General features: G+C 40.0%; 1 protein-coding gene across 1 annotated transcript in view; it reads left to right on the forward strand.

The window, feature by feature from the left end:
- Positions 1–14,719, forward strand: part of CLOCK (clock circadian regulator) — a 152,090-nt gene that overhangs the window by 109,102 nt on the left and 28,269 nt on the right. Inside the window, exons 17-21 of the mRNA XM_054728943.1 lie at positions 3,499–3,646; positions 4,500–4,575; positions 9,129–9,270; positions 11,700–11,800; positions 12,180–12,269. Of these exons, the coding sequence (XP_054584918.1) occupies positions 3,499–3,646; positions 4,500–4,575; positions 9,129–9,270; positions 11,700–11,800; positions 12,180–12,269 (557 nt within the window). The remainder of the gene's footprint in view (positions 1–3,498; positions 3,647–4,499; positions 4,576–9,128; positions 9,271–11,699; positions 11,801–12,179; positions 12,270–14,719) is intronic.

The raw sequence follows: 14,719 nt of genomic DNA on the forward strand, positions 1-14,719 counted from the left end.
GATTGGTGCAGCCACTGTGGAAAACAGTATGGAGTTTCCTCAAAAAATTAAAAATGAAACTGCCTTATGACCCAGTGATTTCACTTCTGGGAATATATCCGCAGAAACACAAAACACTGATTGGAAAGAATACATGCACCCTTACCGTATGATCACTACAGTGTTATTTACAACTAGTGGCCCGGGGCACGAAATTCGTGCACATTAAAAGGGAATTAATTAGAGAAAATATTTTAATATTGCTATTTGCCCTTTCTCTATAATAGAAGTGTCAGGGATGAAAGAAAATTAGTAAAATGTATATGAAAATCTCCTGTCAGAGTCTGGGGCGTGCCGCGGGACCCAGAGTCCAGTCCCTGCCCACCCACGCCTCAAAATCATGCCAGACCCAGGCAGACCCACCCCCATCAAGCCCCGCAGGGTCCCCAGCCGGGCGGGGTACTCAGCCTCAGGTCCCCTGGCCCTGGTGCCACGGCGGGGGGCGGGGGAGTGCGCGGCCTCAGGTTCCCTGGCCCTGGCGCAAGAGTGTGATGCTATTTGCATGTTAGCTCTTTATTATATAGGATATCTAAGATTTGGAAGCAGCCCAATTTCCCATCAGTAGAATGGATTAAAACACCATGGAACATTTCATTTACACAGTGGAATACTACTTGGCTGTAAAAAAAAAGAAGGAAAGTTTGCTCTTTTCGACAGCATGGATGGACTTGGAGAGCATTATGCTAAATGAAATAAGCCAATCAGAGAAAGACAAGTACCATATGATTTCACTCAAATGTAGAAGCTAACGAACAAAATAAATTAACAAAATAGAAACAGACTCATAGAGACCAAACTGACAGCTGTCAGAGGGAGCTGGGTTGGAGGGGCGAGTTGAAGGGATTAATTTAAAAAAGAGAGAGATTAATAGACACAGATAGCAGAGTGGTAATTGCCAGAGGGAAAAGAGGATGGGGGGATGTAGAAGAAGGTATAGGGAGGATAAATGGTGATGTACACCTGAGAACTATATAACTTTATTAACCATGTTACCCTAATACATTCCATAAAAAAAAAAATATATTTAAAAAACAACACCAGAAAGTTGCATTGAACACAGGAAGCTAGAATGCTAGTATTTTCCTAAAAATATGGTAACAGTTCGTGAATACAATTTACTCTGTCAAAGTTGTGTAAGTTCCATTGATTGACAAACTGAGTGGAACACCTTGCAAATCCCATTTAACATAATAGGTTTTCATTATATCTGAAATCATAAACATTACATAATAGTAGGAGTTTTTAAAAAAAGCTGTGGTACATTTACACAATGGAATACTACTTGGCTGCAGGAAGAAAACAACACAAGAAAATCTTACCTTTTGCTAGAGCACGGATGGTCCTGAAGAATATTATGCTAGTGAAATAAATCAGAGAGAGATAAGTACCATATGATTTCATTTATATGTCTACTCTAATGAACAAAATAAACAAAATAGAGAAAGGCTCATGTTGCATGGAACAGACTGACAGCTGTCAAAGGGGGAGGGTGTTGGGGGACTGGGTGAAAAAGGTGAAGGGATTAAGCAACAAAATAAAACAAAACAAAAAAACACGTAAATAAAACCCCCTCATAGACACAGACATCAGTATGGTGATTACCGGAGGTAAAGGAGGGTAGGAGAAGGTAGAGGAGGTAAAGGGAGAATAAATGGTGATGAAAGGAGATTTGACTTGGGGTGGCAAACACACAGTACAATATACAGATGGTGTATTATAGAATTGGACACGTGAAACGTATGTAATTTTATTAACCAACTAGAGGCCCGGTGCATGAAATTCGTGCATGGAGGGGGGTTGTCCCTCAGCCCAGCCTGTACCCTCTCCAATATGGGACATCCCTCTCACAATCCAGGACTGCTGGCTCCCAACTGCTTGCCTGCCAACTGCTTGCCTGCCTGCCTTCCTGATTGCCCCTAACCGCTTCTGCCTGCCAGCCTATCACCCCCTGACCACTCTGCTGCCAGCCTGTTTGCCCCCAACTTCCCTCCTCTGCTGGCCTGGTCACCCCTAACTGCCCTCTCCTGCAGGGTTGATCACCTCCAACTGCCCTCCCTTGCAGGCTTGGTCCCTCTCAACTGCCCTCCCTTGCAGGCCGGGTGCCTCCCAACTGCCCTCTCCTGCTGGCCATCTTATGGTGGCCATCTTGTGTCCACATGGGGGCAGGATCTTTGACCACATGGGGGCAGCTATATTGTGTGTTGCAGTAATGATCAATCTGCATATTATTCTTTTATTAGATAGGATAGAGGCCTGGTACAGGGGTGGGGGCCAGCTGGTTTGCCCTGAAGGGCGTCCCGGATCAGGTGGGGGTTCCCTTGGGGTATGGGGCGGCCTGAGCGAGGGGCCTGTGGTGGTATGCAGACCGGCCATGCCCCCTGGCAACCCAAGTGGATGCCCTGGTATCTGGAATTTATTTTCCTTCTACAATTGAAACTTTGTAGCCTGGAGTGGAGCCAAGCCTGGGGCTCCCTCCAGGGCCGGCAGCCATTTCTGTTGGGGTTATAATTGAAACTTTGTTGCCTTAAGTGGGTGGGCACGGCCAGGGTGTGCGGAAAGCTTTGCTTCCCCTGTTGCTGGCAGCAACCCTGGCCTGCTCTCTCAAGCTCCATTCTGCCGCCATTTGTTTGAATTTACCTTCTATAATTGAAACTTTGTAGCTTGAGTGGAGGCTTAGGCCTGGCCAGGGCAGGCGGAAAGCTTGGCTTCCTCTGTTACCTAGGAAACCTTGCTCTCTGTGGCTGTAGCCATCTTTGTTTGGGTTAATTTGCATACTCGCTCTGATTGGATGGCGGGCATGGCTTGTGGGCGTGGCTTGTGGGTGTGTCGGAGGTATGGTCAATTTGCATATTTGTCTATTATTAGATAGGATAATACCCCAGTAAATTCAATAAAAATAAAAAGTAAAATATTAAAAAAATTAAATCTATTTAACACAGTTTTCCAAGTTAATTTAACCACAACCTCTCCCCCTTTTTGGCTTAATATCAGTTAAAAAGCTGCAGAACTTAAAATCTATGGAAACTATTTTGGGGAATACTGTACTTATCAGTTCAAATAATTAAGTTAGTCTGATTTTGGTTAGTTAGGGTTTAGAATTAAATGCTTCAAAGATGTTACACCTACCAGAGTACAGGTGTGATTACTTATTGTTATCCTTGGTATATTAGGCCAGGAGGAAGTCAATATGTGAATACTTTATTCTTGAGTATTTGGAAGTTTATTGTATATGAAAAGTATCTAAGATCAGCTGTAATTGGCTCTAAGTTGGACACTGTGGAAGATTAATTGCTTGAGACTTTAAGCTATCTCTATAGAATAGCATTTTCTTATAATTGATAGATATGTTATTAAAAAGCCAGAAGAATTGTATATACTGTATAGATATAAATGATAGCTTTTGCTAAAAAACAGATTCATAACTTATAATCTGAATCAAAAATTTTTTTCTCTTCTTAGTGATGCAGTATGGGAAAGGCAAATCATGTTATTACAGGTTCCTGACCAAAGGACAACAGTGGATTTGGCTTCAAACTCATTACTATATCACTTATCACCAGTGGAATTCAAGGCCAGAGTTTATTGTTTGTACTCACACTGTAGTAAGGTAAATTATTTTATAAAATTTCTCAACTATAGTAACATCCATGATGATACTGACAATGCAATTTATATGCATGACTTGTTAATAAATTACTAAGTGATTTTCCTTATTTTTGACACACACTTTCAATATATTATTAAATTTACTTACATTATATCAAAAGAGAGTGCAGGCATATATAGACATATGCACATATATATATGTGTGTATATGTACATATATATATAATTCTTGACATAAATTTTATGGTTTAGAGCAGAAGTTGTAACTATTTTTTTTTTTTTGTACCAAAGTCAGTTGTATAAAAGGAAAACTGAGCCCTGGTTCGTTGGGCTCAGTGGATAGAGCGTCAGTCAGCCTGCGGACTGAAGGGTCCCAGGTTCAAGTCTGGTCAAGGGCACATGCCAAGGTTGCGGGCTCAATTCCCAGTAGGGGGCATGCAGGAGGCAGCCAGTCAGTGATTATCTCTCATCATTGATGTTTCTATCTCTCTCCCCTCTCCCTTCCTCTCTAAAATCAATAAAAATATATTAAACAAGAAAAAGAAAACTGAGTAGACAAGCATACTCTTTTTTTAAAATTTAATATTTTTGAATTTAACAACTGCATTTACAGATCATTTGCATTAGATACCTAGAAAAATTCAATTGAGATACCTAGAAAAATGCGATTTTAATTAAGATATTGTACATTGTCTTTTAATTGTATATATGTTGTAGGTTCGTATAGTGCATGGAAAATAGTCTGGAATTTGTAATGAGCAAGACAGACACATAGCAAACACTGAATGAGTACACCTGTGCATTATTTTAAACTAACGACCAAACACTAAAATTATATATTTTTTCATTTGTAGTTATGCAGAAGTTAGGGCTGAAAGACGACGAGAACTTGGCATTGAAGAGTCTCTTCCTGAGATAGCTGCTGACAAAGTATGTATCTTGCAGATTTAAAAAAAAAAATTATTTCTTTGCAATGAAAGATAAGATTCACTAATTTATAGGAAAATTATTTTTCATATATTTTATTTTCTCACTTGTGACAGGGTTATACATTTTTACTTTAATATTTTAAAACAACATCTGCTTCTAAAAAAGATTTGAAGGGCCTGCTGTTTAGTGATAATTGGATGAGTGACATGTAAGATCTCACATTTAAACTACCATTTATTGTCTATAATACGTTAGGCTCTGGGTAGGTTTTTTTTATGAATTACAAAATACCTTTTACTCCTCAAACATCCTTATATGGTAGGCAGTATCCCCACTTTCAAAATATTGAAACTGGGGCTTTAAGAGTGGGGGGAAACCTCCGCTAAAGACACATGGCTGGTTCCCAGCTGGTTTGTCTTAGTGATTGAGCATCGACCTATGAACTAGAAGGTCACAGTTAGATTCCTGGTCAGGGCACATGCTTGGGTTGTGGGCTTGATCTCCAGTAGGCGGTATGCAGGAGGCAGCTGATCAGTGATTCTCATCATTGAGAAAATAGCAACCCAGGCTCCACATAAATTAAGGTGACTGGCTCCCTATTCTATCTCCTTAGAACAGTGGTTCTCAACCTTTCTAATGCCGTGACCCTTTAATAAAGTTCCTCATGTTGTGGTGACCCCCAACCATAAAATTATTTTTGTTGCTATTTCATTACTGTAATTTTGCTACTGTTACGAATCATAATGTAAATATCTGTGTTTTCCGATGTTCTTAGGCTCTACAGCAGCAGTTCTCAACCTGTGGCCTAAGACCATCGGAAAACACAGATATTTACATTATGATTCATAACAGTAGCAAAATTACAGTTATGAAGTAGCAACAAAAATAATTTTATGGATGGGGGTCACCACAACATGAGGAACTGTATTAAAGGGTCGCAGCATTAGAAAGGTTGAGAACCACTGCAATAGATGATTCTCTCTCATCATTGATGTTTCTGTCTCTCTCTCCTTCTCCCTTCCTCTCTGAAATCAATAAAATATATATATATATTTTTTTAATAAAAATATAAATAAAAAGACAGATAGCTGGGAAGTTATGGTCAGAACTTGAACTCTGGTTTCTCTTCATTGTATCATGTAGAATTGTAGTGTATTAGTTACCTATGCCTCTGTAACAAACTTAATGATGTAAAATAATAGTTATTCACTCCTAGTTTCTGTGGTTAAGAGTCCAGGCACAGTTTAGTTGGGGCCTCTGATTCAGAATTGGTCAGGAGGCTGCAGTCAAAGTATCAGCCTGGGTCTCTTACAAGGTGTAATCAGATGTGTGGAGGCCACAGTTATCCAACGTTCACCTGGGGCAGAACCTACCTCAGGCTTGCTTTGATTGTTGGAAGGATCTGATTCCTCATGGGCATTTGGACTGAGTTCTTGATTCCTTACTGACTGATGGCCAGAGGTCACCCTCAGTTCCTTTCCAGGTGGCCCTTTCCATCAGAGCAAGTGTGCAAGAAGATCCAGGAAGAGAAAACCAGCAAGATGAAAGTCAAAATCTTTGGTAACCTAATCACAGAAGTGATAACACATCACTCTTGCTGTTCGTACATGAGAAGCAAATCACCAGGTCTAGCCTACACTCAAGGGGAGGGATTATATAAGGGGGTGAATACCAGGAAAGTAGGAATCATTATGAGGTATGTCAGAAATTGCCTACCACAGGTATTTTCGACTTGCAGAAATAAGTGGAATGAGGAGAGTCAAGAATCTATATAAAAAATGTATTAAACAGGCAGTGTGCCAGAGACAGTATGGGGGATATTGTTCAGTCATTCAGTAAACCTTATTAAGTACCTTCTGTGTGCCAGGAAGTACCAGATATGGCTCTATATGCTAAGAATGCAGCAGTGAATAACAGACAAGTTCTCTGCTCTCATGGATCCCACATGAAAGAATGTTTTAAAGAAGCTTTGTATATGTAGAGGAAGAATATCCAGGATGTTCTAATAAAATAAATTTTCTGAGAAAAGTGCTTTAAATCTAGGGTTCCTGGAAATGAGGACCATTATAGAAACTAAAGTAGTACAGATTGTTCCCCTTTGCTTCTTCATTTTCCCTCATGCGAGTGTCCAATCCTAGTAAATTCAACTAGCCCTACTTCCAAAACATACTCCGTCCACTTTCTCACCATGTTTATTGTTACCACCATGTTCCACTGGGAGTTAGGTCCATTTGAGATATATTTTTGAGAAACTTGAGTGTGGGGTGGTTTTAAAGTCATGAGTCTAAATTTGATAACCAAGGGGATGGGTGTAGAGAGAGTTAACAAGCAAATGCTAATTATTAATGTTTGAGTGTGAAATAGCGGTGAGGTAGGAGTAAAACCAGAAAGCTAAGTTGTCCTAGGAGGTGTAGGGATTACACCTAAGGTGGAGTAGAGGAAAACATTATTGCAGATGAGGAGTTCCTAGAAAGCTGAGAGGCCAGGACAGACTTTTGGATGAATCATCCACATGGATATTGAAATTCTGTAGAAAAGTCAGTGTTGGAGTTAAGAGAAAGATTTTGAGTAATCAAATGCTGAATTTACAAAGATGCTTATAGCACCTTGTCTATAAAGTGCCATCTTTATTCTTATGTTTATTTTTTACACTTTTTTATTGCTTTAATGTGATAAAATATACATAACAAAATTTACCATTTTATCCGGTGGCATTAAGTGTACAGTTCAGTGGCATTAAATACATTCACACTGGTGTACAGTCATCACCACTAGCCACCAAAACTTCTTCCGAAACCGAAACTCCATATTCATACTCATTAAACCGTAACTCCCCATTCCCTCCTTCTGAAGCCTCTGGCCACCACCAGTCTACTTTTTGACTCTATTAATTTGACTCCCTTAGGCACAACATACAGGTGGAATCATACAGTAATTGTCCTCATGTGACTGGTTTATTTGACTTGGCATAATGTCCTCAAGGTTTAACCATGTTGTAGCATGTGACAGAATTTCCTGAATAATATTTCATTGTGTGGTACCAGTATATGCCAAATTTTTGTTATCCACTTGTTTATCATTAGACATTGGGTTGCATCTATCTTTTGGCTATTGTGAAGAATGCAGCTATGAACATGGGTGTACAAATATTTGAGCCTCTGCTTTCAATTTTTTGAGCATATACTTAGAAGTGGAATTGTTGGATCATATGGTAATTCTGTGTTTGTTGGTTTATTAAAGGTATGTGTTTTTTTTCAGAGAGAGGAGGGGAGAGGGGGAGAGAGAAACATCAGTGATGGGAGAGAATCATATATTGGCTTCATCCTGCACCCCCCTACTGGGGATTGAGCCCACAGTTCCTCAGGTGCCCTGACTGGGAATCCAACTGTGACCTCCTGGTTCATGGGTTGACGCTCAGCCACTGAGCTAAACTGGCTGGGCAAATTATCTTATTTATTTATTTATCCTCACCCAAGGATATGCTTAGAGAGAGGAAGGGGGGAGGGGAGAGAGAGACAGACAGACAGAGACATCAATGTGAGAGAAACATTGATCAGTTGCCTTCTGTATGCACCCGGATGGGGATCGAACCCAAAACCCTGTTATGTGCTCTGACTGGGAATTGAACTGGCAACCTTTCAATGCACGGATGATGCTCCAACCAATTGAGCCACTCCAGCTGGGCTCTGTGTTTAATTTTTAAGCAACCATCTTATTGTTTTCCATAGTAGCTGCATTCGTTTGCATTCCCATCAGCAGTGCACAAGAATTCCAATTTCTTCATATTCTCACCAACACTGGTTATTTTCTGTCCCCCGCCCCCCCCCCGCCTTATAATAGCCATTCTGATGGATGTGAAGTAATATATTATTGTGGTTTTGATTTGTATTTCCCTAATAATTGTTGATATTGAGCATCTTTTCATTTCTTTATTGATCATCTCTATATCTTCTTTGGAGAAATGTCTACAAGATCCTTAACTAGTTTCTTAACTGGATTATTTGGTGGTTTTTTTTGTTTGTTTGTGTTTTTTTGTTTTGTTTTGCTGTTGAATTTTGTTTTGCTGTTGAATTCTGGGTATTAATTTCTTGTCAGGTATATGATTTGCAAATGTTTTATCTCATTCCATGGGTTGCCTTTCCACTCTGGTATACTTTCCTCAGGTGCACTTTTGTTGCTTGTGCATTTAATGTCAGATATAAGAAGTTATTGGCCAATTCAAGGTCATAAAGCTTTGCTCCTTTTGAACATAGTTTTTAGCTCTTAGGATTAGGTAGGTCTTTGATCCATTTTGAGTTTGTTTTTGCATATAGTATATGGCAAGAGTCCACCTTCATTATTTTGCATCTGTTGTTTCTTTAAATCGAGAATGAAGCCAAAACCATCTGGCTATAAAAAATAAATTTTCATTTCTTTACTTATTACACAAATATCATTGGTTTGTTATGAGTGAAAACTGATTTTGTGGGAGAAGGCTTGGTAAGCAGTATTGATAATTTGGGGGTCTCTGAACTGAACCACAAGAAAACATTTCTTTTACTCTTTCTCCTTAGAGCCAAGATTCTGGGTCTGATAACCGTATAAACACAGTCAGTCTCAAGGAAGCATTGGAAAGGTTTGATCACAGCCCAACCCCTTCTGCTTCCTCCCGTAGTTCAAGAAAATCATCTCACACTGCAGTCTCAGACCCATCCTGTGAGTACTCTAGCTTGAAAGCAGACTTCCTTTAAAGAGAGTGTTCTAAATTATGTTACTAGTATCAGTATTGTTAATCAAATGGTACTTTAAAATAGTTTTTACATTTCGAAATATATTAAACTTCCCAGTGAGTAAGAGGCACATTGCTCACATTTAACAAAGAATTAAGTTTATGAAGTAACCTGTAAAATAATATACAATAATGTTGGTATTGTTGTTTTTAATTCCCTCAAAAAGAAATCAAAACTATTTATTCCTTTTTTTTGTTTTACTGGTAAAGCCAGTAAGTATTCTTCAAATTTGATTTTTGGAAGTTTTTTAAAGAGTCTTTATGAAGACTTGCATAATTATTATTGGTAATCTTTTTTTTAAAGAGTAATTTTTAATATCTCATGGTATTAAAACTATATATACCAGTAAGGAGAAAAGAGGGTAGTGGTGAACTACTCAAAATTGTCAGTAGAACATCAGAGGTTAAACATAGGATTTCTGAAATCTTAGGGGGAAAAATTTCCCCACTATAGCTGTTTCTTTTAAAAAAATATTATTTTATTGTGGTAAGAACACTTAAAATGAGATCTACCCTGTTAAATTTTTTAGTGTACAATGTTACTGTTGACTATAGGTACAATGCTGTACTGCAGATCTCTAGAGCTTATTCATCATGCTTAACTGTAATTTTATGCTCCGTGATTAGTAACTCCCCACTTTCCCTGTGCCCAGCTCTTGGCAATCACCATTCTCTTTGATTCAACAAATTTGACTGTTTTAAATATCTCAGATAATGGAGTCATGCACTCCTCATCTTTCTGTCATTGCTTATTTCGCTTAGCCTAATGTCCTCAAGGTTCATTCAGTTGTTGCATATTATATAATTTCCTTCTTTTTTAAGATTAAATAGTATTCCATTGTTTATAATACAGTGGTGGGAAAAAGTAGGTTTACAGTTGTGAGTACGTGAAACAGGTTTATTTTTGTACTAGAGGCCCGGTGCATGAAATTCGTGCATGGGGGGTATCTCTCAGCCCAGCCTGCACCCTCTCCAATCTGGGACCCCTTGAGGGATATCCTAAATGGGCAGTCGGACATCCCTCTCACCAGGCTACTGGGATCAGGCCTAAATGGGCAGTCAGACATCCCTCTCACAATCCAGGACTGCTGTCTCCTAACCGCTCGCCTGCCTGCCTGCCTGCCTGCCTGCCTGATTGCCCCTAAACACTCCTGTGCCAGCCTGATCAACACCTAAATGCTCCCCTGCCGGCCCGATTGCCCCTAACTGCCTTCCCCTGCTGGCCTGGTCACCCCTAACTGCTCTCCCCTGCTGGCCCGGTCACCCCTAACTGCCCACTGCCCTCCCTTGCCAGCCTGGTCGCTCCTAACGGCCCTCCCCTGCAGGCCTGATTGCCCCCAACTGCCCTCCCTTGCAGGCCTGGTCCCTCCCAACTACCCTCCCCTGCTGGCCTGATCGCCCACAACTGCCCACTCCTGCTGGCCATTTTGTGGTGGCCATCTTGTGTCCACATGGGGGCAACCATCTTTGACCACATGGGGGTGGCCATCTTGTGTGTTGGAGTGATGGTCAGTTTGCATATTACCTCTTTATTATATAGGATTATTATTTATTAATTATTGTATTATTTTCCATATGAACAACTGTAAACCTACTTTTGCCCACTGCTGTATATACGACATTTTGTTTATCCATTCATCTGTAAATGGACATTTAGCTTGTTTCAACTTCTTGACTATTATGAGTAATGTGCAGTGAACATAGGAGTGCTAATATTTTTTAAGATCCTAGTTTTTTTTCCTTATTTTAGATAAATACTCACAAGTGGGATTGGTGGATCATATATGGTAGTTCTGTTTTGAATGTTTTTGCGAAACCTCCACCCTGTTTTCCAATTGCTGTACTGTTTTGTATCCCTACTAACAGTGTGCAAGAATTCTAGTTACTTCACATTCTTGCAAACACTTGTCTTTTTGTGTTTTGTTTTTTTAGTTACTAGCCATCCTGACTGGTGTGAGGTAATATCTTATATGGTTTTGATTTGCATTTCTCTCATGATTGTGATGTTGAGCATTTTTTCATATACTGGTTGGTCTTTTGTATGTCTTATTTAGAGAAATGTCTATTCAATTTCTTAGGCCATTTTTCAGTTGAATTCATTTTTTTTACTATTGAGTTGTAGGAGTCATAATCATTATTATATTTGAAGTTTTTCTATTTCAAACCTTTCTTTGTCCTTAAAAAAGGAATAATTAAAAAGAATCATCTTATTGTTATAGATTTCACTTTTATTGAATAATTTAGAAAAGGAACTCAAAAACCTTATTTTTATTGACTGAAGTATACTTTAAGATTCATTTTTGAATCGTATTTTATAAAGTACTAACACTCTTCTGTTTTTGTTGACTAATCTCAGCAACACCAACAAAGATCCCAACGGATACTAGCACTCCTCCCAGACAGCATTTACCAGCTCATGAAAAGATGGCACAAAGGAGGTCATCATTTAGTAGTCAGGTAACTCTTTTGTTAGTATTCTTCTGAATATAGGTTTATTAAAAGGGGAAGTCTTTAGAAACTCATTGGTTCATTTTCCCATTCTATAAAGATTAAAATAGTTCATCTGAGGTTAAATACTATAATGACTTTCAATTAAATCTAGTCAGCTTTTATTGAGAGCCTATGTAGAGTAATGTGGCAGATGCCTTGGAAGATAAAAACATGAGTAGGGATTAGGCATTTTCAATGTAGAGGGGAAGGCATGCCTGTACTCACCTAAAAAAGTGTGAGGCAAATTGTAATTCAGTTATAAAGATACTATGGTGATGTTTCTGGTGGAAATATTCATGTATGGGAATGATCATCACTCCAGTGTTGTTTTCTATTTTGCTTCTAGTCGATAAATTCCCAGTCTATTGGTCAATCATTAACACAGCCAGTGATGTCTCAAGCCACAAATTTACCAGTTCCACAAGGCATGTCCCAGGTATTTTTGTTTGTTTGTTTCAGTTGAGTGTTTTGAAATAATAAATTGTTTTTAAGTTAGTATAGATTTTAAAAATATTCTTACAGATGCAGTAATCTCAACTGTGGGCATGTAGAATATCTGGGGATATTATTGATTGTCATTTTTTTTGGGGGGGGGGGTACCACTGGCCCTTAGTTTAGTAAGCAAGGACCAGGGATGCTAATTATCTTTCAAGATTCATGACAGTTTTGTACAACAAAGAATTACCTGCTTAATATGCTATAACACCTCCATTGAGAAACACTTCAGACAGAAATGTGTTACAGATTAAATATAGCTGTACATTTTGTTCTTTCTAAGGATATTGGAAGAATCAAGTAATTTTAATGTATTCATTTGTTCACAAATAGAACATTTATTGAATTTCTTATATGTATCATTTTGCAGGTGGTGGCAGTAAAAAATATGTAATATCTATACTAAAATAATTTTTTATAATGATGAGAACTACAGTTCAATACATAGTCTGTATTCAGGATATATAGCCTGATATGTGTGCACATTAGATGGATACAATGCAGCCTGAGGAAGTAAAGGAAAACATTCTGGAAGAATTTTTGCTTAAGCTGAGTCCTGAAGGAGGCCTAAATATACTAGTAGAAGTTAGCAAGACAAAGGAGAAGTATTACAAAAGTGACAAGAAATTACTTTTTATTATAAATTCCCAGAGTCTAATTTATGATTCCTTACTCATTCAGTGCCTCAGACATATTAAAAAAAATTACTGACTAGTAGTAAAAATAATCCAGAATTTTCTTAACTGGTTTGTTTGGCATTAAATATACCTTGGCTTAACAATGTCTTAACTTCAAATAATCTACCATATTTTCCGGCGTATAAGACGACTGGGCGTATAGAAGATTTTCCTGGGTTAAAAAGTCGTCTTATACACCGGAAAGTATGATATTAATATATATCCTATCTAATAATAGACAAATATGCAAATTAACCATACCTCCAACACACCCACAAGCCACGCCCACCATCCAATCAGAGTGAGTATGCAAATTAACCCAAACCAAGATGGCTACAGCCACAGAGAGCAAGGTTTCCCAGGTAACAGAGCAAGCCAAGCTTTTCGCGAGCTGTTGCAGGCCTAAGCCTCCACTCAAGCTACAAAGTTTCAATTATAGAATGTAAACAAATTCAAACAAATGGCGGCAGAATAGAGCTTAAGAGAGCAGGCCAGGGTTGCCGCCGGCAACAGGGGAAGCAAAGCTTTCTGCACACCCTGGCCGGGCCCACCCGCTTAAGGCAACAAAGTTTCAATTATAACCCCAACAGAAATGACTGCCGGCCACGGAGGGAACCCAGGCTTGGCTCCGCTCCAGGCTACAAAGTTTCAATTGTAGAAGGAAAATAAATTCCAGATACCAGGGCCTCTGCTTGGGTTGCCAGGGGGTGTGGCCGGCCTGCAAACCACCACAGGCCCCTCGCTCAGGCTGCCCCACGCCCCAAGGGAACCCCCACCCTGATCCGGGACACCCTTCAGGGCAAACCAGCCGGCCCCCACCCGTGCACCAGGCCTCTATCCTATCTAATAAAAGAGTAATATGCAGATTGATCATCACTGCAACACACAATATAGCTGCCCCCATGTGGTCAAAGATCCTGCCCCCATGTGGACACAAGATGGACACCACAAGATGGCCAGCAGGAGAGGGCAGTTGGGAGGCACCCGGCCTGCAAGGGAGGGCAGTTGAGAGGGACCAAGCCTGCAAGGGAGGGCAGTTGGAGGTGATCAACCCTGCAGGAGAGGGCAGTTAGGGGTGACCAGGCCGGCAGGGGAGGGAAGTTGGGGGCAAACAGGCTGGCAGCAGAGTGGTTAGGGGTGATCAGGCTGGCAGGCAGAAGCGGTTAGGGGCAATCAGGAAGGCAGGCAGGCAAGCAGTTGGGAGCCAGCAGTCCTGGATTGTGAGAGGGATGTCCGACTGCCAATTTAGGGATCCGACTGCCCACCGGGATCAGGCCTAAACGGGCAGTCGGACATCCCTCGAGGGATCCCATATTGGAGAGGGTACAGGCTGGGCTGAGGGACAACCCCCCTCCGTGCACGAATTTCGTGCACTGGGCCTCTAGTGTATATGTGTATGTATGTATGTATATATATATATATATATATACACACACACACACATACATACACACACACATACATACACACACACACATACATACACATACATACATATATATATACATACATACATATATATACATATATATATATATGCATACATATATATATATATATATAATAGAGAAATATGCTAATTAACCAGGACGCCGTAATGTGTTGACCAGACAGGAGGAGGTTGCGTGCGCAGCATCGGGGCGGGGCAGCAGGGGCCTCCACGTGCCTGCGTTGGGGGAGGGCCTGATCAGCAGTGGCCGCGGCTGCTTCAAGG

This window comes from Eptesicus fuscus, chromosome 2, assembly GCF_027574615.1.
Source record: "Eptesicus fuscus isolate TK198812 chromosome 2, DD_ASM_mEF_20220401, whole genome shotgun sequence".
In the NCBI taxonomy this organism is placed as follows: Eukaryota; Metazoa; Chordata; class Mammalia; order Chiroptera; family Vespertilionidae; genus Eptesicus; species Eptesicus fuscus.